The sequence below is a fragment of the Brachyhypopomus gauderio genome, chromosome 3 (assembly GCF_052324685.1).
Source record: "Brachyhypopomus gauderio isolate BG-103 chromosome 3, BGAUD_0.2, whole genome shotgun sequence".
Taxonomy (NCBI): domain Eukaryota; kingdom Metazoa; phylum Chordata; class Actinopteri; order Gymnotiformes; family Hypopomidae; genus Brachyhypopomus; species Brachyhypopomus gauderio.
The window spans coordinates 31,786,765-31,811,288 of NC_135213.1; the positions used below are offsets into that span (position 1 = coordinate 31,786,765).

Sequence of the window (24,524 nt, forward strand, 5' to 3'; positions counted from 1 at the left end):
GCTGCTCCCAGAGCCCCGGAAACTCTCGACCCTGTAACATTCTATTGCTACTGCATTGCCATACACTTGTCTTCCTCCATTGCAATCTATTTCACTCTTATTGTGGATTACTCTATTTTTCTTTTTATCTGAGACTTCCACTGTGCACAGATATTACAGATACTAGGTGCTGAACATTTATCAACCAGAGTGGCATCTCCTAACAAATAAGAAAGAATGGGTGCAGGAAGCCATCCAGGCCTGACATCATACACTCATACTCAGTTCCTGGGAAATAACTCTTGTGCCAGCATCAACTCCCAGTTCAAAGTCTCAGTGGCTTCTGGGTATTTACAGCAAGGCTAGCATCTGTTCATGTAAATATATGCAAAATAGACTTGCTAGATCAAAGATTCACTTATTGGCTTTGGCTCGAGGCTAATACAACATCAATTTAACAAAGCACTGCTATAATTGCCCTGCTTGCGTTTTGTGCTACACACAAAAGTGGACATTGGTGAAAGGCAGGAAAGATGGAGATGCAAGCACACATGCCAAAGCACATGTTCTGTTTAATGCTCCTTTGTTTTGGTAATTATAATGCATTTTATCCTTCGCCTGGTTCTTTTTGGCTATTACATGGGATTAGGGTGGAATTAGCATGATTTTTTTGATAAACCTGTTTTGATAAAACAGGTTATATTCCCAATATTATCTTTGGCTAACAATAATCAGATTTTTGTCATGGATTAGCCTTAAAATGTGCCCAGGAGTCTTAATTAAGACACTGATATTATCCTTGGCTAGCCATGTTTAAACATTGATCGGTGAACACAACATAAGCAACGGAAGTCTAGTGAAACATTAAAGGCCTGTGCACCATTACAGCACCAAAAGACAGTGGATATAAAGTGAATTACCAGCTCATCTAGGCTGATTTACTGTAAGGACCCATCTTCTGTGCATCCATGACAGTGGACACTAGGGAGAAAGGGGGACAGTCAGTTCAGATTTACTGACACCATCCACTGCGTTATTGTTCCACCGCTCTGTTCATGGCGTCCTCTCTCCTCACACGGGGCGGCTATTAAATCCAGCTGCGTGTTATCTTTTGCCGGCTAATGAACGAAGCAGTGGGCCTGATATTGATTTAAAAGCAGTGTGTGAAAAGAGCGGATAATGTCAGTGAGATTAACAGAGCAATGAAATGTCCATAAGGGTTACCAAGGAACAGTGTGGGTAGAATGTGTTTGCGGAAAATCATGGTAATGTCCTGTGGCAATAATGTATAATCGTGTGATTCATATTAAAAATGATAACATGAAACTAAAGGTTGGGGTAAAACAAATACATAAAGAATTATATCAATCATAGAGCTGTTCTGTATTTGCATTTAATTTCAAGAAAAATTACTATCATTACCCTCTAAGCGTGCACCAGTATGTCCCAGGGCATAATATATAATTAAACATTTCTTGAATATTTAATACAGCTAAATATTTCTAACTGGCATTAGGTGTGATGAATTTCAAAATCAGTGGTTGCATAATACTCGTATCCAGGCGATAAATAATTTGGTGATAATGGCGGAAGTGCGAGTTGCTGCTGATTTCCATTAAACTCCCACAGTGGTTCTGGGAGATGAATGGGAGACTGGACAGCTGAGGTGGGGGCGTCTGGCCCACATTTCTGGACTCACTCCCACCCACGCCAATCACACCCCCAACATGGTGGTGATGTCCAGCTCCCATGTGCATTTCCAATTACATTTCAACAAAGACTTTTTTCCATCGGGTATTGGGGGGGAGCAGACGGGAGAGCTCAGGAAAAGTAAAAAATAAAAAAGGCGAAGAGGTGTGCAGGCGCTTGCCTGCGGAGCCGGGGGCGATGGTGGCCCCTCCGCATAAACTCAGCTTCAGAAGAGGTCAGGTCAAACGAAATATCACAGGCAGGGAGCACAGCGCAACCGCTGATGCATCGCTATGGTAACTGGGCACACTAAGAGGGACAAGATGGGAGAGGGAGGGTGTGTTTGACGAAGGCTGGCGTACAGCTCTCCTCTTCCTCCCCTCAGAGCTCTAATAATGCTTCTCCGCACACTCCACTGTGAGTGCCATACAATTTCTAGCGAGGACCAAACTCACAGACAGAGCTATTTAATGCTATATCAGTGCCTTGAGTTGAGCCGTGTTGTCCAAGCACAGATATTTCAGACTCTAGAGCAGAAGAAATGCCGGAGATGTGTTTGAGATGACAAATGTTCTGAAATTTGGTGGACAGGAAATGTCTTGACATTTATCGACGATTAGATATGTCTCGTATTTCTTTGCTATATTTCGAGCTAAGATTAAGAAAAGATAAAAAATAAAGAGACAGACTAAGAGCTGCCACGTAAGCCAGTGTCTTTTTCACCATAAATATATATCCTTTTCACCATAAATATGCTCCAGTTTAAGGAATTGGCATATTTCTAATCAAAACTAATCACTAGGTTATTATTATTAAATTGTTGTAATAATTCCATGAATTCTTCAAAACGCATGAATGTTTATTAGAAACATAAATAGCCCGTTCCAAAATGCTCCCATCATTTAAGATTAAGAAAACTCAAACAGTGGATTTGTAAAAGTTTGATCCAGCAAAGTCAGGCAATAAAAGAGGCTTCGTATTCAGAACATCACGTAAGCAATCAAAATGAATCTGAAACCCTTATTGTGCCACCAAAAGGCATTCTCCATCTCTAAATATTGATTCACCTGAATACCAATTACTTTGTTGTTATTGCTAAGATGAAGACAGGTCCCTAATGCTATTAGCTGGAGACAAACACGTCTGGTCACAACTGCAAATAAAGAGTTAACTTTAACATGGCTCATTCCGTGTTCAGAGCGAGTCTCCCAAAAACCTCTGTGCCCTGGGGTTGCGGACACATTTTTTTTTGTAGGCAGCTCAATGTTCTTCACCATCTGAACAAGAGTCTGCTGTCTTGTGCTTAGAAATAGAACAAAAGCTCCCCAATCACACTGATAGCAGTTTTTTGTAGAATCTCAAGTGATCATTATTTAAAAGAACTCTCCGACACTTAACACATTCATTGAGCACCAGGTATCAGGTGAATTGGAAATGCTCCGTGCTGGTTTTACACTATTGTAGATGCTCCTAACACTAATCAATGCATCACAATGAGCAGCTACTGCCATAGCCAAATACAGAACACAAAATAATAAAGAGTTAATCTAATAATCAACCTAAAATTTGTATAAACTAGATGTGCAAAGATGCTTCATGAATATCACCCATTTTCATTCTGAGAAGCAATCATTTCTCCTGTTTAAGATTTTTAACTCTTGTAATATTCTTGTTTGTTGATATTATTCATAAGATGGGTCAACATTTGCTCCCAATAGGGATTTAAAAGCATGAGGCTCAATGTTCTATCTGCTGAAAGAGTTTTGCTTCCCACACACTCTTGCATAGACCTAGCATCACACAGCACACAGAATACTGACCTCTGAATACTGAATACTGAGGACAATGATGTAAGGCCATATATGAACATATATTCACAGCCTTGCTAAGAGTGCAGCTTGGTTAAAAAGCTTTTTTTTACAAGCAAACAATTGGTTTGCTTTTGATCCTTGAAGTTCTAGTAGGAGGTAGTAGGAGAAAAATCAGAAGTTTGCACACTTTGCTGATGCCAATATCTATGTCAGTGGGTCTTTTCATAGAGGAGCCTTGGCACAAAGGCACGAACATTTCCACAAGATCCTGAAGGCATCAGAGATGCTACTGAGGTGAAAGGTGATGCTCTAACACAGGGATTTTTATACTGGTCCTGGAGCCTCTCAAGCCAGCCCACATCTAACTTTATCCCAGCTCCACACATCCCTCAAGATACCAAGGGCTACATGATGCTGATCACCTGGTTCATGTGCGCTAGGTTGTGTTAGGTAGAACACAGGTTGTGTTAGGTAGAACACAACGATGATGTCATCTTATCTGACATTGGAATCAACTGCTCTAAGGTCTCATGTCAGTAGGAGGTGAACATTGATTTAGAGCATTTTACATGTTCTGCAAAAAGTAATCTGGTACTACAGAATAAAGAAAAAAAAAACAATAACCCCCTGAACCATACAACATATAATGAAAGTGGTTTCATTCAGTCTTCAATTCCATGCTCTGCTCTTCCCTGTCTACAAACCACATCTCGTCCTTCTGAGACTGAATCAGTGGTAACCGGCACTAATATGACAGGAGACACAGGTGGGTTGACGGTGGGCCGGGGGATCAGACAGGATTGTGTCAGGCAAGTGACACAAATCTGGAAGTCTGAAAAGAAAACAAAGGAAGCCTGGGGCGATCCTTTACACTGTTCTTTGGTAAGATAAATGATTTACAAGCTAGGAAGGCGGTATACAGGCTAACATACAGGCATCCAGGGCTAACCCCCCCCCTCCAACCCACTGGATAAGTGCACTGACCTGTTTTCTCATGTTAGCATGTGGACATTCACAGAGGTGGGTAGGAACGCGTTACATTTACTCCGTTACATTTACTCAAGTAGCTTTTTGGACAAAAATGTACTTGTAGGAGTAGTTTTAATATGAAAGACTTCTACTTTTACTTGAGTAAATATGTGGTGAGAAAAACGCGACTTTTACTCCGTTACAATCGGATTTGCGCCGCGCGCTACCGATACTTTCGTTTTGTAAATAATTCGTCTTTTCAGTGAGAAGACTGACCAACCTCTCGGCACCTGAGTATGAGTGACCAATCAAATGAAGCCGGTCAATCACGTGATCACATACATAAACTTTCTCCACCGGTAGCAAGAAAGTGACAGAAAAACCTACCGAACATCCGTGACCTCATACAGCCAATGTTTACATTACAAACGTGTAAAAGGACAGCTATATAATGCGCTGCAGAGTTGCCAAGTTTTCAAGATCTCTTTTAGTGAGATTTAAACCGGGGTGGGGGTGGGGGTTTGGGTGGTGAACGTAAATTGTTGACGGGGGGGGGGGGGGGGGGGGGGGGTGTAAAATGGACATAAATTAAGTATTATATCGCGATCGATCGATCGTCAGTGGTTGGCGGCAGAGCGAACTAGTAACTCATTGAATCATAGATGTGGATCAGAGGTAAATAAACTAGATTTTTTTCGGCGTGAGAAATCGGATGTGTGGCGTGTAAGCGTGTGAAGACGGTCAAATGCGTGTGTCTCACGCTCAATGCGTGAGAGTTTGCAACCTTGGCGCTGCCAATTGTGTCTGCAAACGTGTGGACATTTCAGCCTACAAGAACTCAACATCAAATATGAGGAAACACGATGCGATAAGTTTGCTGTATGTATAATTTTGTGTAATGCTATATCTCTGAGGTATAACGTTTGTATGATGTAATTATTAAATGTAACGCAGTGCAATACTAAAAATCAGTTCTCACACTGATTGTACACACTAGCAATATAGGATGATTAAGTTTGCTACAAATTGATTCAGTTGGTGTCAAGTTGTAGCTACACGTATTGGCTGACAGTCTCATCAGTTAGTGCCTTTGTGGAACACATTAAAGTTACACAGGCCTAATAATTAGGAACAAACAAAAATACATATTATTTATAATAAATAATTTATATATATAATATTTATTTATAATAAATTATTTTTATCATTAAAAGTCATTGTTTCCCGTAATTCAATTTCCCATGATGTAATTTACTGACATGAGACAGTACTCATGCATTTACTCACTACTTGAGTAGCTTTTAATCAAAGTACTTTTTTACTTTTACTCAAGTAAATTTTTGGGATGCATACTTTTACTTTTACTTGAGTAAAATTTGGTTCAAGTAACTGTACTTTTACTTGAGTAAAATTGTTGAATACTCTACCCACCTCTAGACATTCAGTAAAACAAGACTCTTCAGTCACAATTCCCAGTCACAATGCACTCTATTTTGAGGCATACTATATAGTATCTTTAGAAATCTTTAGGAATTTATTAAATTCAAGAGGTTACGTGTTTTTAAACATCACTAAAACCAACAGCAGTTCCTGTCCACAGAGATATTGTATAATCCAGTGTTTTTGAAAATGAAACTAAATGTTAACTGGTACATCAGATCCATTTGTTTGGACTTTTTACTGTTTGGTGCTTTTCACTTGGTTACCTTAGCTACCTGCCAGTCACATTCATATTTAGTAGTGTCTTTTATGCATTTAGCCATATCCCTTTCTGTCACACTGTGAGCCCCCTAGTTGAGCAGCTTTTTGTCTTTCTTACAGCACCAAATCAGAGAAGCTCTCCGAGGATAGCTGCAGGTGAAGCCTGACAGATTTCTGACAGGTGGAACATTCCAGAAATCAGCGATGGCCAACCCGTCACAAGAGGGAGATTAATCTCAGGCAGCTAGACAGATCTGACCCTTTTCAAACTGCTCATCAGGTCAAAGAAGGCACAGAGTGATAACTATATAGAAGAACAGCTTGAAATAGTACTAGCTTTGCATTGCAGCACTGAATGGAGGAGAAGAAAGATTTCCAGTTGATGAATGCAGATATACCGAAGAACAATCCGTAAGTTGATCTTCATAAAATATGTAACGACATTCCAAAGCTTTAAGGGAGGTGCGTATGACATGCATGTAATAAATGATGAATCATAAGACACACACACACACACAAAGACACTCATGGTGTTCCTGTTCAACTAGATAAACAAAAATGGCAATGAACCCCAACAGAGTATTAAAAGCAGGTTGATGTTGATCAATTTACATGCAAAATCACCCCGATTATGGCTTTAAATCCCCTTCTGACAGCACCACAGAGGACGTCACTGAGTAACACATCGTCGTGATTTTCAGAATGTGAATGGAGTTCGTCGAAGACTGAAGGATGTTAAGGATTCAGTTCGGCGGTGGAGCAGCACCGGTGATTTCCAGGACGAGTGCTGTGTGCAGGCAGTGAGCCAGCGTCTCCTCGGGGAGGAATCGCTGTCTAACGTGTCCTGTGGCTCCCAGCGGGGGAGACGAGCGCTTGCCTCCCAACCACTGCCGCTAGCCCAGGGCTCCAGACGCGATCCACGGACGGGGCGCAGACACCCTGCGGGCAGACGCTACGTCCCCCTCGCCTGGGACGCACGGCTGACAGCAGACCTTACATGAGCGGGGCCTTTCTGTCGGATGAAAAAAAGGCAGACAGCCCCGTCCCGGCTTTATTAGAGACAATGTCTGGAGCAGACGCAAAGCTCTTTCTAGAATTGCAGCTTTATCTGAGGGCAATGTCTACTGAGGTCGTTTTACACCTCATAAGATCTTCCTGTCTAATGCAGGAAGTCTGTCCATGCAAAATGGGCTTAAAGTTTAATATGTGCGGCCTTCACCTGTGGGCAGTGAGTCTGAGAAATAAGACCTAATCAACTCATTCATGGGAGTGTTTGTAAGACTTCCACACTCATTCAAAAGACACAGAGTTGGGAGATTTGTACAACAAAAGACATACCAAATCACTTAAAAGTGGGGCTTGTAGGCCACACTTTTAAGTACCTTTCTGTGTTATTTCACAAGCACATTTCTGAGTGTTGCCTCCTTTAACGTGTCATCCAGACATCCAAACTCCTTCTCATATGCTGTGTAGGTGCAAGCTAAAGTACTGCTTGTCTCCTTGCAACATCGCCATACACACAATGAATTTAATTGTGTTCTTTAACTCGGTAGCCCGTGGAAAACCTAACACGCTAAACCCATTTTAATTGCCTCTCTGATTCCCTGGGGTCCTGATAAGGATGGGTCAACAGACTTAGGGAGACTGCGTCTTTGCCCCTCCCTGCTGTGATAAGAGCTCTTGTGAAGAGACTTGTTTACGTCTGACTGCCTTTTTTCCCCCCTTTTCTTGCCCATGATAAATGTCCCCCCCAGCCCCCACCCGAAATCTCTTCTCCCCCACAACAGCAAATGCAAGGGTGATGTCAAAAAGGTGCTTATCGTTCTGGAGCACATTTGATATCTTTCGAGGTATCTAGCCTCCACAAGATCTGAATCCCTGTCTGTTCCTTGTTCATTGTATTTTTTTTTTTTTACTGTCCAGACCGCTGACCCTTTGATGTAGGTAAGGTCTGGCACTTAAGGTTTAAAATGATTTGCACGTTTTCATTGTTGCACCTCCAACTGCCCTTGCTTCAACACCACGCTATAAGAGCCAATTTAATGAACCTCAGGCAAATGAAAATATGAACGAAGAGGAAACAAAAAAAAAAAAAAAACAGACCTGTTAATTAGAGCTTAATCTGTCAGAGTAGACCCTTACTTTTTGGCAGTGTCTTGACAGCCTACACTGACTTTTAACTCGAGTGCAATTAAAAATAAGTAAATAAATTAATATTATAGCCCTGTAGCACCAATATCTCTGTTCGATATGTGCTTTAATTGTGGGCATGCTCATGTAATGGGCACCATGACCCTGACCCATGGTTTCCGTAAACCGCAGTCATATTCTGCCTCACCTCAATGCAATTCACTTTTTGTTTTTCTGTCCATGTAATCACTTCCTGTATAAATAATCACTTCCTGTTTATACAGTCCACCTCTTTACAGTGTGTGAATTATTGCTTTTCCTAACACTAATGGCTAGGGTGGTCACTTTAATAACTCCTAAAAGGAGGACACACCAAGGGGTGAGAATATGGCATGGCAACAAAAAATTAAAACTATAAACTATGTAGCTAGCTAACGGAGCCGATCAATTTGATCTAGAAGTCTGTAATATAAATTAATGTTTTATTCATGAAACTTGGCACCAGGTTGCAGTATTTAAGCCTGGCATCTGGTTCAGAAGGCATGAAATACATCTTTCCTACTCTTTGAAAGGAAAGGATGTACTGACAACTTAGAACTAAAGCATATACAGTGCTGATTGTCTGCATTTAGCTGGTAGATGAGGCATATGAAACCAAAGACATACAAGGTATTTGTATTTATATGTGACTCAGTCACACGTAAGCCACTACCAGTTCATTCCAGAAGGATGAACATAGGTCTGTCCAGACATCCTGCTGGCCAGAGGACAGGAAGCTGAAAAACCAGATATCTGGCCTAAAACCGGACATCTACCCTAAAACATGATCATCTGTCCGAAAACAGGACCAACAGGCCACTCTTGTAATAGCCCTGTTAATGCTGGTTGAACTAGCTGGGTTCAGTTCTCACCTTTTCAGTTTGTGGAACTTGTCAGGCTTGATGTCTTCTTTCCTTTAAACCACTGCAAGCCAATCACCAGTAAACACCACCAAGCACGAACATTCTTCGGTTTCAGCCCTTTCCTTCATCCTTCAATGAGTTTGCATTCTCTGTGACAGTTTACAGTTTTAAAAATTCCTAGGTTGCTCTAAGTACTTAATATTTCACACGCAAAATCTGTGTGTGTGGTTTTTTTTTTTTACCTTGAAGGCATCTGAAAGTTGTGTTTTCACATCTCCACACCTCGGGAACATCACAGCATGATTTCAGAGTCATGTTATTCCCTTTTGAATGTGAATTACTCAACAAACTAGGCATGAAGTTCCACTTGCGAGTGGTTAGAAGACCGGCATGTCACGTCTAAACGCCTTTATCTCATCCTTTGTGGCAACTACAAAGTGAAGTGGAACAAGATGTTTCTTCTGCTCACGCAGACAAAATGTCAGATGAAAGAGAAGCGATGGTCCACCAAAGTATTTGCGGAAATCATCCATGGCAGTATCAGAGAGGTAAAATTTCCATGGGATTTTTCCCCCCCAAATGGGAAATACACTGAGCCAGAGAATACTCCGAGATGCACTTTCCAGGCTTGGAGATGAAAGCAGTCTGAGCACCCCCGCGGACCCCAAGGCAGCACTATTCTTATCAAATGCAATGCTCAGATCTTCAGAGGCTGGAATACAAAAAAAGAAGAAGAAAAAGTAGCCGATTCTCAAAAACACTCCAGGACGCTGACAGGCTGCAGACGTTGAAGATTTGAGAGGCCTCGCGCGCAAACGTGTATTTACTTTTTGTTTGGGCTGTAGTAGTAATAGACAGTATCGTCACGTGGAGAAGGCAGACGGGACCAGACATGCTGTTCCAACAGCAAACACTTACGAAATAAACCGCCTCATAATCTGCGCACGTGAAAGGATACGTTTGATTTCCTACGACCATATTTTGGTTGATTATTCCATTAAAAATTACACTGCAATCAACGTTGGCAACAACAATATAAAAAGGAACTCTGTTTTTTTAACTGGTGTAATGTTATTTAGCTTTTACTGTGCTATCTTTTGTCCAATGCTTTTAATACGCTGACATTAAACAGAAAGAAATGACGCACCAATCATAATTCTCTGATCAAGCAGCTTGAAATGGCCGATAAAAACTGCCCTGCACTTTCGTCAAGATACATTTTACAGAGCGACGCTCCGCATTTAATGCTCGCGATTTAATCACTTTATGATCAATCCTTAACGCTACCCCGCCGTATCGGATAAGCTCTGTAGCAATAGCCGCTTCGTCCTAACTTGTTTGCTTTGCTGTGTTGAGCTCACTGCGGGTAATTAGTTTACTGAGACCGATGTCTCGCGCAGCCGCTCGAGCGCTGCTTTGTTTCCCTAATTGACTGCACAATTTAACTGGGAGGCCTGTGGCCATATCAGCACAAGTGCTGACCAAGTGCGTTTGGGCCATTAACAGAAAGACAATGTTTACTTGGAGAGCAGTGCTTTTCGCTGCTAAAGTCGTTTTAAATTATTTTTTTTTATCTCTAATCTCTGGAAGAAATGGTGTGCGCATGATCATGGTGTTACAGCTGGATGCAAATGTATTATTTATTATTAATTTAACGTACACAGCATACCCTTCTTTAAATCATTTAATTTAAATTGAAGTGTGCAAATACAATGTGACTACATGCAATCACTGTTGTTTTCATTTGTGAGAAAACTGCATCCCAAAATGCAAGGGATATTGGAAGATTAAACAAATAAACAGATCACAAAGGTATAATTATATCAAGTAATGTGGAGCTTTGGGCAAAAGAACCAGGGTCCTTCATCTGAGAGGAAATAATGCTGTGTGGAGTGGCAGCAGCTGTCTCACATTATCATTTGCAAACACTTGATTAAAAATAGAAAGAATGGAAAAATTAGCTGTAATGAAAATCAATGATAAACAGCGGAAGTTCTTTTTTTTTTCTTTCACTGTTTTAATTATTCCAAAAAGGCAAAGCCAGAAAGTCAGGTCATTCAATCAAGAAAATAAAAATTCTGCAATTTTATCACGGGAAATATTTATTTACAAAGCTTCAAGAAATTGTAAGTGACTGTGTGTATGTTTGTGTTTGCGCATTCATGTGTGCACATGTGTGTGTTTTCATGGTTTACTTTTTCATTGACAGAGGAACTAAAAGCTAATAAGATACTCTTGTGCCCCCCCCCCCCCCCATATCAAGCCTGAAAATTGATCACGCTTTATGTAACTCTGTATCACTGGAATGGTATTGTGCTATGAAACATAATTTTGGTGTAGCAGGTCAGCGCAGTTGAGTAAGTAACTCAACAGAAGGGTCACGAGACTGCAAAAGCAGATTTCAGGTTTCCATCAAAGGACACAAAGATTATGTCTTTGTTATATCAACCACAGCAGGTCATTGTCCATTGGCTGTGTTTGGCCATCCTGGACGTCTGGTACTACTTGCAAGGATAATGAGTGATCATTAATGTGCAGGTTCAAGTATGCAGGTGAGGTGACCTAAAAACGTAGTGTGCTGCTTAGCCGTGGCCATGACCGTGGTGGGCACGCTGAAGTGACTCCACTACAGTTTCCTGACGTTTGGCTGGCACGGCGGTGGTTCTGAGCTGGAGCCGATGCTCACTGTTGAGACTGAGGTACGGGGGAGGGGCTTTTTGTGCTTTCTGTAGCTCTGACTGCCTTTGCCGTCATGCATCAATCACGTTGGCAGGAAATCAGACATGGCTGCCTCTCATTATTGCCAACTATTAGCACCCGTCAATGTGTCAGCTTTGAGGGCAACCGCTGCTTTGTCTCCCCGAGTGGCTGTTTTGATCTCTCTGCTGAAACGCGGCTCCTCGCCACCTCTGTGAGAGGTCCAGGTTCACAAAGAGGCCCAAGGCTCTTCATCCCCAAGACTGGAGCATTGACTGAGCCACGTCAGGCCGGGTCAGCCTATAGACATCCTCAAAGCTTCACAAACTGAACTTTATGAATCCAATTTTACCCTTAACCCCTGCATTTGGTGCTGCCTTCCCCCCCGAGATGCCTCTCCTGCAATTTGGCAAGGGGGGGCCACTGAGAGTCAATAAAAATGCAATCCGCCCGTGTGAAATCGTTTTATGGCTCCATGAAGGTTGGTCATTGCAAAGTCATGGCAATTGCTGTGCAATATATGCCAGGATATGCAATAAAGCAACTGGCCTTAGGTAAAAAGAACACAGTATCCAGTATTGTCAAAACAGGGAAAGTTCTTTCAAATCACAGGTGCAAATGATCTCCTGATCATGTCTTCACTGTCCATCATATAGATGAGGTTATATTTTATTGAGGAGGCAGGTTGTGCTGTGAGATTAAGTCAAGGCATGGGTGGATCTAGAGACTATTATATTTACAAATGAAATGTCATGCAAATACACAGAGGTCTAATAAAAGAAAAATCTAGCGATGCAGACATCTTGCTGATTGTGTCAGACAATTAACTGTGGGATTGTTGAACTGATTGATTGTTGAGAGTCATTATGTTGCGTCGCATCATTTTCATCTAATTTCACAATTTCACCGATCCATCAGCATTACCGACACCTGACCATCACGCCCACACACCTGTTTCTCATTTCAGCTTCTTTCCACATCCAAAATATATTGGCTCATTCTCATGCAGTCTGAAAAGACTTGGCAGTTCATTCTGCAGTTCTGGGTATTTCTAAGTACACAGAACCTGTATGTGGTTATTTACGCTTGTCTGTTCTGTGGTGTTTCCTGTGCGCTGATGAATCCTGTTTTTGCTTCTTGTCTACCTGCTGCATTAATGAAGCAATTCTGGATCCGTATCTAAACCCTTTGACTTTTTTACATGAAGGATCTAGGTGGTCTCCCTCAAACATCAAATGGATCACATTAAACAGTAGCTAGTAGTTAATGTCTAAAATGATTAAAATGCATAAAATTAAAATGCTTTTGGCTGAAGGAGCTTTGTAGTACTTTCTGGTTTAAGACACTGAAAGTCATCTGTTTTGGGATGGAGATGCATTAGTTTTAGTTAAGGTTCCCTGAAGCATCATCCCTTTCAAAGCAACACAAAAAGGTTAACATCTTTTTAGATCTACCTAAACTTCATTTGTATTTAAATACAGGGTGGGAGAAAAACATGCAAAAGAAATACTGAAGTTGTGAAGCTCCACCGATGCAAACCCCTACAAAAGGTGGCAAAATAAAGTTAGCATGTGTGACGTGTGCTACAGCTCCCATCTCCTTTGCTGATGCTTCAATTACAGGCGTGTGACAGAGAGTGCTCATAACGTGTCTGGAAGCCCATTGTGTTGGAAAACGCTTTCCAAAATCCCGAGACTGTCAACTTCAATTTAGCTTCCGGAGTGTCACTCAGCTGAGGAAAGGGGATGAGGGCTCCCCCAAGCCCAAAGCTAATGAGCGATGATCGCGATTAAAGATACTATCAAGAGGGCTGCCGCAGTGTTACCAACGGCAACGAAATGAGTGAAAACAGGGGCTGCAAACATGGAAAATTCTACCTCACTGAGAAGCAAGTGTGGTTTTAATAGAAAGCTTCTTAGAACTGAAAGATTAACCAGAGCCTTATCTCATTGACACATCTCTCCGGAAACTGTATTTTAACAGGCCATTAAGGCAATTAGCTCCACCGCTGATTGTTAGTTTAAAAAAAATATATGCTTAACTGTTTTGTATGTAGGGAAGAGGATGAAAGCCAGGGGGGAAAAGAACAGAATGAAAGACGGAGAGAAAACAGTTTGTATATGCTAGCTAAAACCAGCAGTGGTCCTATTGTTTGAGCTGTTACTATGACTCATTAAAAGACCCAAGGAAGCTGGCTCCTTTGTACATTCTAATGAATAAGATTTGTAGAAGAAGCCACAGCTGAGCTGGAGATCAGTAGTCCTCTAAACACCTGAAAGAAGGCCTGTGACTCATGGCTAAACAGAAACGGGAGATGAAGAGAAACGCTGGCGATTGTGAAACACTGTCAGTGCAGCGTGTGTGACATCATTGGATATTTGTGATCTAGTCCTCTCCATCTCAGTCTCAGCCCCTGCTCGTTTTCATCACACTCGACACCCGTGAGCTTACGATCACATTACCATGGCCTGCTTACTGGTTGATGTGGGTCTTCCGGTGCATATTGAGGTTCTGCTCATATTTACTCCCCGTTAATTAGCCGGGGTCGTGCTTCTGGAGCTTTTCCCATTATTGTTCACTTTGGTCTGCCTGTTGCTCGTTTGCCCCCGTGTTTGATCACTCGGCCTGTTTGGACAGCGACTCCAGTGAGAGGTCTTAATAAAGCCACTCAGCCATATTCATCTCACAGCCTCCAGGTCCCATATTTTAGAGCCACGATACGCTCCAGGTTAAGCAATAGACAGTTTGCACTGCCTTTTAAACCTTCACCACACAAATGATGTGGCGTGTGTGCGTGCGTGTGTATGGTGTGGTAAAGTGGGAAATTAAAGATCCATAGTCACAGAAGATAAACAGTAGCTATGGATAAAAAAGCAAGACCGAAAAACATCATGTAGCTTCGGATTGAAGTGGCTACAAATGATCAACAAAACACACGCCAGAAAACTTGAGGCCAAGCTCATAAAACTTTAATGCCTGTCTGAAGTGAAAAACAAATTTGTTTTGTCGGTGTCTCTCCGTTTGTTTTGACATGCTGCATTTTGAGGACATGGGTTCATGATTCACGGAGCTGAGCAGAATACACTCATCCGGGAGGAGTGAAGGATCGTGGCATTTCAAAGAGATTTAAGACATCAAGGTATTCACTATAAAGTTAAACGAAAGGTTAATTCGCCAGCCATTTTATTAGAAACATCTACCTTGTACCTATGCTCACTGGCCACTTTATTAGGGCCACCTCTTGCGTTTTATAGACATACAATTTCAGACTTTAGACTGTTGGCATTCACAGTGTGTTAGCTGTCTTTTACCATCTGTGCTTTCTGACCACAGGGCCACTGCTCACTGGGTGTTACACTGACAGTAGTAACATGGTTTGGTGTGTTGAGCTGATGCAAGTTTATCCAACACATCACCACTGTTTGTGTTGCTAGACGTCAGGGAATCTCATCACCCAAAAGTATCTAGGCAACAGCTTTCTGAATTTTGAAAAATGACTACTGATTAAAGGCTCAAGGAACATTACCACACACAAGCATATAAACAGATGTGCTACACCAATTGTACACATACATGGTGAATAATAAAATGGTGCTTCCAATAAGGGGTGTGGAGAGTGTACAATGAGTGAAATTCTGTTATACCATAACCATTTAGAACATTGCTATCGACCACAATCTAACAAGGAATCAAATTCAATAATAGGTTACCGGTTCAGTTCATCAGAGCAACACATTGGGTTTTAATGAATTGCCATATTATTTTTCTGCAATGGTAGCTTTTGCTTTAACAAAGATAAAACATAATTTAAAAGCAGAGCCAGAGAGGAAATTGCATCCTGCTCCTATAGCATCTGGATGACCCCAAAACTCACACCCATACATTCCAGTCAGGAAAGTTTCTACTGAATCCCTGGATGTTTTGTACTCTCCCCTGACCCTGCGTATATTGCAAGTTAAACAGGCCGGCCAGTGTGGGAAGGAGAGCGGGAAAACGAGAGTTCAACTGGTGGGTGGCCAGCGTTCAAGAGCCCAGAGCCCATGGCAGGGTGCCAGCGTCTGCTATTCGCTGAAATCGATCTGAGAAGGAGGGCAGAGAAGAACACCGCGGGAAACAATTAGGTCCGACAAAAGCGCTGACCAAAAAAGTTGGGTTTGTGAGGGGGAGGGGTTGGGGGAGGGGGTGCGGCACTGGTGCTACAAGGTCAGGGTTTACAGGGCACGTAGTCTAACAGAGCAGCCAGACTGGAGTGGCTTACCAATGTTCCAGGTCAGTGGAAGCCTTGTTTAATTATTAGCGCTTTCTGCTGAATTCAGGAAATGAGGCGGAACGAAGCAAAAGCACGAGCTAGATACACTAGATACATCTTCTAGCATCTTCAGTTCTAGTTGGTGTTGAGGGCCTTCAAGATCCAGGCTCCTTTTCAGCACATGGGATGCACACTTAACCAGGCACGGGTTTAAAAGATTGAATCACCCGGTCCAAAACTTTCCACATTCCCAGGCCTGATTTCTAACCTTACAGGTGTACCTTGTAATTTCTCACCTTATAGATGTACCTTGTGCTATTGGCTTACAAAATAGTGATACACCATTCAGTGAGTTAAAGCAAATAAAATTATTAGGTCAACAATAATGGTATCTGAGCCATTGTTCAAAGCCAAAGCTATGTATCACACATCCAGCTTCCCTGACTCCTCCCATTCTAGTATATTCTAGAATTTTCTTTTTGTTCATTAAAACTTTGTTTTCAAAGCCAGCTACCACACCTGCATACAGTTTATTTGTCAAGTGTATCCTTGGTTTTCTGTTTCTGGGTTACATCTGGCAGTGTAATCTTATATGTGTTTTCCTTAGCCAGCCAAGATGAGCTGTGGCTCTGTTCATTTACATTTATATATTTCATATATACAAGTATATCTGTATATGTATGCATATATATGTGTGTGTGTGTGTGTGTGTGTGTGTGTGTGCTGTTGCATAATTTTAAATGTAAATGCATTTACATATTTCATATATATAAGTATATCTGTATGTGTGCACATATATTTATGTGTGTTGTAGTGTTCCTGTTGTATAATTTTAAATGTCAATGCATGTTCATTTTCAATTTCAGTTCAACATTACCTCAAACGTACTATTTGAGAATGATCTGTCTATCATTGCCACTGTCTGATTATTTACATCGTAAAGATGACAGCACTAGTTACAGAAGATGAATGCCACTTTAAATAAAAAATCTGCTCCTACTCCTCCTTTCCCTGGCTTTTACAGAACCAGCGCTAACGAGGCCTTTGGTCATGAAATAATAAACCGGTCAGCCTCCCTCACTATAATAAACCGCGTCGTTAAGGGTGCGTGCTGTAAAACGCAGCTGTGATCCCCCGATCATATGAAATATAAGTAGCCACTAACCAGCAGGGCCACTCCATTAACTTGCACTCCCATGCTTTGGTGTGCTGCGGAATGCCAGCAGTGTCTATAGTAAAACATCCCGCCACCAATTTAAACGTGCCGAATGATGTATAAACGTATTTTTTAAAAAGAAGCTCACATCAACGCTCACATTTTGGAAGCGAAGCAGGCCCGGCTCTCGGCCTCGAGAGCGATAAACTGCACCGTGGTTACTCCACGCGCCATTTATTAATGGCTCGGTACACAATGCAATTTGAGAGGCAGACAGGTTTCGCCCCCTTCGCCTCACCCAGAGCAATAACACGGTCCGTGGGTAGATCGGCCCATCATAGCCAATTGTTTCCCTCCTGCCTGCTTCGCCTAAGCTGGTCTGAGAGCTTTTCAGCCTCATTGGACATCAATGGCCCTCCCCCGATTCCCGTTTTCCTTCCCCTGGTAGCGGCGGCACCGAGCGACATGGCGATGAACAAAGAGCCTTCGGAGATCACTGCGCCACGGAGCCTGGTGGAAGCACGTGCACGGAGAAGCCTAATGAAGAACGGAAGAAAGAGACGAGGCATAATGAGTAGATGTGCTTTGTCCGTTCCTGTGACACCGCGGTGTGAACGCCATCGAGTTGACGCAGAGCAGCGCGATATTCTGCATGAGAATATGAGTCTGAGATTTCTTAGCTGGCACACAGCCTAGTGTGCATTCTGGTCGGGGTAACATTTTGGCATTGCACAGAATCTAATTAAGCAAGCAAGGTAAATGGTCCATTGCTTTCAAAGTATTATGTTCTTTATTCAAAATTTTTTAATTACTTCACTTTTTCCAGCTGCTTTTGTTGTCTTGCTGTATTTGGATTTGATTTTCCATAACTTAGCAAAACTTTCCAGAAAAGAGTGCGTCCTTCGAGTGTGTTGCCATGCTACAAGGTACTTTAAACAGCTTCCACCATCTGATTAACTACTCCCACCATCTAATTAGATTCCTTCACGTAAACCTGGTTGAAATCATCTGCTTGGATCCGTTTTTCCCCGTTACTTCTTTCCTCACGCTATTAACTTGCGGGTTTGGCTAACTGCGTCGATATGTTTTCTTCACTTCTCACTTGTTTGTCCCAATGCATCACTTGGGTAAAACTGAACACTGATGTCCTCATTTGTACGGGGACATAGAGTATGTTTGGTCTTCTCTCTGTTGACACTGTAGATGTTACTGCTGGCCAGTAGGAAAAAAAATGCCATGGTCTTCTTTTCATCCCCATCCAGCTCTGGCCTAGTTTCATTAGCTTCAGTATGTGCCTGTAACTGTAGATATACCAGGGCAATTTGTTGTAATCTCGCCTACTCTGGGTTTCACGAATACAGAGTTGCACAGGTGAGCTACATGTGGAGAACTCTGTGTTGTTTATTAACTGCGAATGAGAACGGGGTATTTCATTCTGTTTTTCTAACACAAAGGCTGACCTTAAAGTTTTCTCATATAAAACTTTAAAACAACAGGCAAAATCTGCTTACATAGAACCAGAAGCTTTGCAAAATGTGAGTGGGTTGACCAGGATGATGTATCCTTAATTTATCTGCTTTAAATGGCTAATTTCACTGTGACCAAAGCAAATTATACATTTCATTGGCACAGAAAATGGATAAGCACACTATGATACTGCAACTGCATTGGCCAGTGCATCTTATAAATTCCTTTTTGATACTGGCTTCTCTACTGATGGTGTGTTCCACGATTTCTCCATTATCTGTAATTCTAATGTGCTATTCTCATGAAACCGAATAAAGGCACTTTGTCACTACTGGGCATTCATTTCACCCCATGTGGGAGTGTTTCACAGCTAGGTATTAAAAAGCCACTGAATATTGTTCATTAAAATGTATATTTGGCCTTATTTTTTTGTTTCTTATGCTGTTGTCTGCCATTCCATTCACACCTCCATCAGATAGTCTTAAAAGGTTCATTCAGTTGTTTATAAATTTGCCGAGATGAAAAGCGTTTTCATATCCGTCTCCCTTACATACAACAAAGGAATTAGGCATATTGTTGCTGCTAATCTTTGAATTATTAGCCCACCTTCAAGATGCAAGCTAGATAAGTCTGGAAGAAAAATGGATCTCTGAAAAAGGGAAATTGAGGCAGCGTTACTTACTAAACGTAAGGAGCACTAAGCGTTCTGATTTACAGAGGTGTGGATCACAGAATGCCTTCCGACTTTTGGCATTTGTATGGGAAAAGTAGAAAAGCCATGAGAGAAAGCGGCCCATCAGAGACAAAAACTTTAGAAAAAAACATGCAAAGTAGTATTGATAAGGCAATCAGTCAATTTCTACGTTCATGTTTCGGTATAAAATGAAGTGTCCATTATGTTTATTTGGAAGTAGAAAAAAAACAAGCAGGTTTGGAAATGGAGTATTTTTCTCTTAAATTCCACAAGGAACACTTTTAGGATGGGGATTCGATGCTCTGTTTCAACAGTACGACACAGCTGATTGCATCGAATCTCTCTTCTCTTTCACACTTTCTGCACAACCCAATTGCCGTATTTATCACATTCGCTAAAGATGCAGAGTGCTGCGGTATTCACCAACACTCCATCGTACCATCACACAGAGTAATGGCATCGACTCTAGTCCATGATAGTGGCCTTGTCTCTGCCCGGTGAGACTCCCAGTTCCTCACTGAGATTTATGGCAATGCCCCATTTCACCACTCCACCTGGTTCAAATGGGGAAAAATGCTCATTGCGGTGAAATCCCAGTGTTCCGATGGCCCATCCTATGCCCGAATGCCTTAATCGGTAAGCAATCAGGCACTGACACCCGGCAATGGGCGGGAACCATATGCTATCAACATTTGTGACTATAAATCCCAATAAAGAATTAATGGATCCCATGTCAGGTCATCAAGCTGTTCCCCTTTAGTCCTGATGGTGCCAGGCTGATACATTTCCACCAGCCCTGGCGTGGATTGGGGCATCTGAAAATTGCACCATGCCGTGGGGTGGGCGTGCAGAGATTCCCCCGCCAGCAGAGCAGTTTTGGGCCAACATGTTCCCATCACAGTCGGGCCATCTCTGGGATTCTCACCTGTGACGTGAAGGCATGTGCACACTGAAGTGCTTCACGCCGCATCACAGGGCCTCAGCTGGACAAAATCTGGCCCTTTACTGGGGAGGAATTGATGCTTTATTTTTTGCAGGCTCCACTGTCGCAGATGCCGCTAATTCAGCTTAATGCCGCTAATTCAGCTTCACCACGCTGATTTTCACAAGGAGGCAAACAGCAGTCGTGAGTTACTGACTCTCATAAAGTCAATTAAAACAGCCAAAAAATCAAAAAGGGAATAACTGAAGCGCAGCATCACTGCAAAATCCGTCATTTTGTGTCACGACAGCACAGGAGGTACTGCAGAGCGTCTTTGTGAAGTTCTCACTTCTGTTCAGTTTGACCAATGGTCGTACTTGGCGGCCTGTGACATTTTGTCATCATTTTGTAGTCACCTTGAAAAAAGCCTGAAAGGCTGAAAGAAAAAGGCTGAGCCATAAAGTCATTTGTCATGACGTGTGCTATGTCATTTGACCCCACGAGGTGACATGGCACAACCTAATGTCACCAAAATTCTGTCGCTTGACATACTTGTTATGCCATCTCGACACCACAGTTGACAAAGGCAGTTTTTTATAGCATATGACACTTGTATTTATGAATGTTTATGTGTGTCTGTCATTTATCATGAAGGGCGTGTGTAGGTGTCATGTACCTTTCTAAACAGTGCCCTTCAGAATTCAGACTACGTAACACAATCTATGCCATTACCTGATGGCAACAACATAATCAAACAGCAGATTATATGCAGAGCCAGCAATTCAGACCTCATCATGATGATAATATTAGCCTTCTTAAGATGTCTGTATGACCTTTTACCTTTGACCTGGACACCGATGCGGAAGTACACATCTGCCGGGCTGAGGTAGCGCTCCACCAGGATGTAATACCACTGATCCCAGGACAGCAGCGGGACCTCTAGCTCACATGGTTTGCTCTCTCTGCAGTCCACAGCGCTGGAGTTGTGCACGGGCGGGGCCCTGGCCCTCATCTTCACCAGCACAGGACAGCCATCGTTGCTTCGGTTTCTGGTGCTGCAGTCTACCAGTTGAACCTTCACCAAAGAGATGTAGCTAGGGATAAATACCCTGCAGGACACAGAGGGAAGGGATTAGAGTGAGGTGGAGCCTGTTCTCCAATGTGGTCCATTCAGACATTTGTGGGGTTATATGCATGGAAACATAAACAGCAGGACAGAGTAAACAAAACTCCCTCAAGCCATTCTCAACATACTCGTGTCACGCATACTGTTATTGTCCAAAGGCCCAGCGTTCACTGAGGGTTAGAAATAACAGCACCATACTGCATGCTGTGATCTCTGCACATCAGATTGGTAACCGTGTTTTTTTTATATACAGATTAGACCCCTAGTGCATTCAATTCCCCCTTTAATTCTGTTTATAGTTATCTTAAATTTACATATCATCAAAATCAGTAACACTAATTGCATTTATGTCCTGTGATTTTAATGCATCTATGAAATAATAACCCACATTTATTTTGATTCAGGGTTAGGAATGCAAATTTATTTGTAGGCCTCTGGACTGCAATTATCAAACTCTTGTTTATGTACAAACAAAGAGGCAAAAAGCCCTTTGGGTTGCTGTTCACCACACATTAATTTATGGATGAAACATCATGAAAATAAAACCCAACAAATGTGTAACCCTGCTTCATACTGAGGAACAGCATTTAAGACTCGGTGGGCCATTAGCATACCAATACCTGTTTATTGTCAAGGTGACAAAGCTTCCACATATTTTTGCTGAATTGCATAGACAAGTGTAGGTTATTCATAAATATCAGCCAGATAAAACATGAATCATCCTTCACTGTTTTTTACCCATGGCAAGATGCCTTCTGTCTCCCCTTTTGTAGTTTGATAATTAAACAATGTGAACAACACATCAAAGACTTAATCAGACAAAAAGCAATTTGTTTACACAATCCACCAAGAAAATAAACAGGTTACTTTGAATTTAAACAGTGTCTCCCTCTCTTCATCTCTCTCTCCCTCTTTCTTCTCTTCCTCTCTCTTTCTCAACAGAAAGAAAACTGTTTTGCTCAGGATTTAATGTTCTATCCTCTTTTTTATTTTCTGCACCATTATGTTTATTTCACAATTGATTAAATAAAATCAATTTCTGAGTAATACGTATTCTGATGAAAGCTTAACTTAATCAAATGAAAACTTAATTTAATTGTTCACTGAGCCTCAGTGCATATAACAAGACCGCAATTTACTGGCCAAATCTACAAATCCCAAGTGTCTTTCTCTGTAGCCTTTCAGAAACTGTTGCAAAGAGAATTTCATGAAATATACAAATGGTCTAGAGACTTAGATATTATTAACTGGCCCTTGAAATCGAATAGTGTCCTAATGAATCTAATAGCACGTTCATCACACCACATTACAATATGATTCTTTAGATGCATATCCATAGTATATTCTATGAAAAATTGAGTTCTACATATAGTACAGCATCCATCATTAGCTCAACAATTCACTTGTTTATTTATTAACAACGTGTTTATTTGAAGATGCATTGAAGGAATGTCCCATCCTGGTCCGTTTCCAACACTGTATAATATCACTGCAACCTAAGACTATCTCGTCATCCTGTTAAAGATCTTTTGTTTGGTAATTGAGAAAATCTGAACATAATGACAATGGAGACCTATGACCGAGAAACGGAGATAGAGAAATAAAGTGATGCTAAAATGATAAAGGTAAAGTGTGTGCATGTGTGTGCGTGTGAACGTGTACATGTGCTCGGCTCTGTGTGTGAGTCTGAGAAACAGAGACATTTTGCTGTTAGTGTGCTGAGCTGAACTACTGGTGTTACAGGCATCCCAATGAATGTGGGTGAAGCGCGGGCTCCTCAGTGAGACATTGGAGCAGGTGGAATCCACCTGTAGAAACACCAGTCTCTCATAGACTCTCATCAACCAATCATAGACATAAAATGTCACGTGAAGTTACCCTAGATAAGCTGAAAAGCTTCATATTTTGGACCAGGTATGGAAAAAAGACGGAAGACCGGGGGAGAAGAGTTCATGGCAAAGGTTTGTGGTAAGATAATGGTAAGCACAGAGATGCTAAATATAGTTAACTGGACTTTAATGTTACTTTAACTGGTACCCCTATGTCTTGTACAGTATCTAGCTAGCAATCATACCTATAGCATGGTTCAATGTTCAAATATTTCAGGTCAGTAAACAATATCTACTTCGTTAAGCTGTGTAATTATAGGTGGTACACATAGAACAAAGAACTTTTTTGGAATTGTGATACAAAATCATTGGAAGATGAGGCTGTTTTTTTATCATTGTGGTGTGTCACATGGGAAATTTCAGTTTGTAGATATGGTATATGTTAATTCAAATAAATTAATTGAATAATATGACTAACATGTTTTTGAACCTTGGGCAAACATGGACGAGTTGTGGTTTAATGGATGTTGCCTGGGTGCTTTGATGGTATTGTTTGGTTGTAAGGTAGATGACACAGTGGAAGAGGACAACTCTGTCAGGAAGAGTGATGTTAGTGTAATTGAAAAGCAGAGCTAAGTGATTGTATTGGTTGATTGTGTGTGTGGTCAAGAGTCCCTAAGTAGTCCTTTACAATGCAGAAAGCTCTTGTGGTACATACGCTACGTTTATGTCCTGATAGACTTTGATATGTGCAGTCTGAGGACAGTGTGTTAAATATGGATCATCTAAAGGATTTACAGTACAGCAGGTCTGTGTGTGTGTGTGTGTGTGTGTGTGTGTGTGTGTGTGTGTGTGTGTGTGTGTGTGTGTGTGTGTGTGTGTGTGTGTGTGTGTGTGTGTGTGTGTGTGTGTGTGTCCATTAGTCTTCCTGTTTGCTTATGACTGTGTGCAACGAGTCCACTCACTTGTAGAGAACAGATTTGTTGTGAACTGGGATCATCTGATCTATGAAGTATCCAGGATATAGCACCGAAATTCCGATCAGCCTCTGGACTATGAGTTGAGGCTGGAAGAGGTACTGACATTCTTCTCGAAGACCCTAAAGAAAAAGAGAAAAGGACTAAACAAAGCAGCGAGCTGATTTCAAACGTGTCTGGCAGAATCTGAGATCCAAAGTCAAGACGTGCTGTGAGAAGAGTTAGC

The 24,524-nt window shown here is 41.7% G+C and overlaps 1 protein-coding gene and 1 long non-coding RNA gene across 3 annotated transcripts in view; both read right to left on the minus strand.

Moving 5' to 3' along the window:
• tmem8b (transmembrane protein 8B) overlaps positions 1–24,524 on the minus strand; it is a 100,801-nt gene that overhangs the window by 30,173 nt on the left and 46,104 nt on the right. Inside the window, exons 4-5 of one of the 2 annotated variants that reach the window (XM_076997620.1) lie at positions 24,287–24,420; positions 21,207–21,475 (exon numbers count right to left, since the gene is read on the minus strand). In XM_076997620.1, the coding sequence (XP_076853735.1) occupies positions 21,207–21,475; positions 24,287–24,420 (403 nt within the window). Of the gene's footprint in view, positions 1–4,463; positions 4,670–21,206; positions 21,476–24,286; positions 24,421–24,524 lie in introns of those variants that run through there. The other variant, XM_076997621.1, reaches the window with a different exon arrangement.
• On the minus strand, positions 5,979–10,582 carry LOC143509178 (uncharacterized). Its single transcript, XR_013129605.1, has 3 exons — positions 9,424–10,582; positions 9,191–9,330; positions 5,979–7,161 (listed from the first exon to the last, which is right to left on the minus strand). It is a non-coding gene; the product is annotated as an uncharacterized LOC143509178 (long non-coding RNA).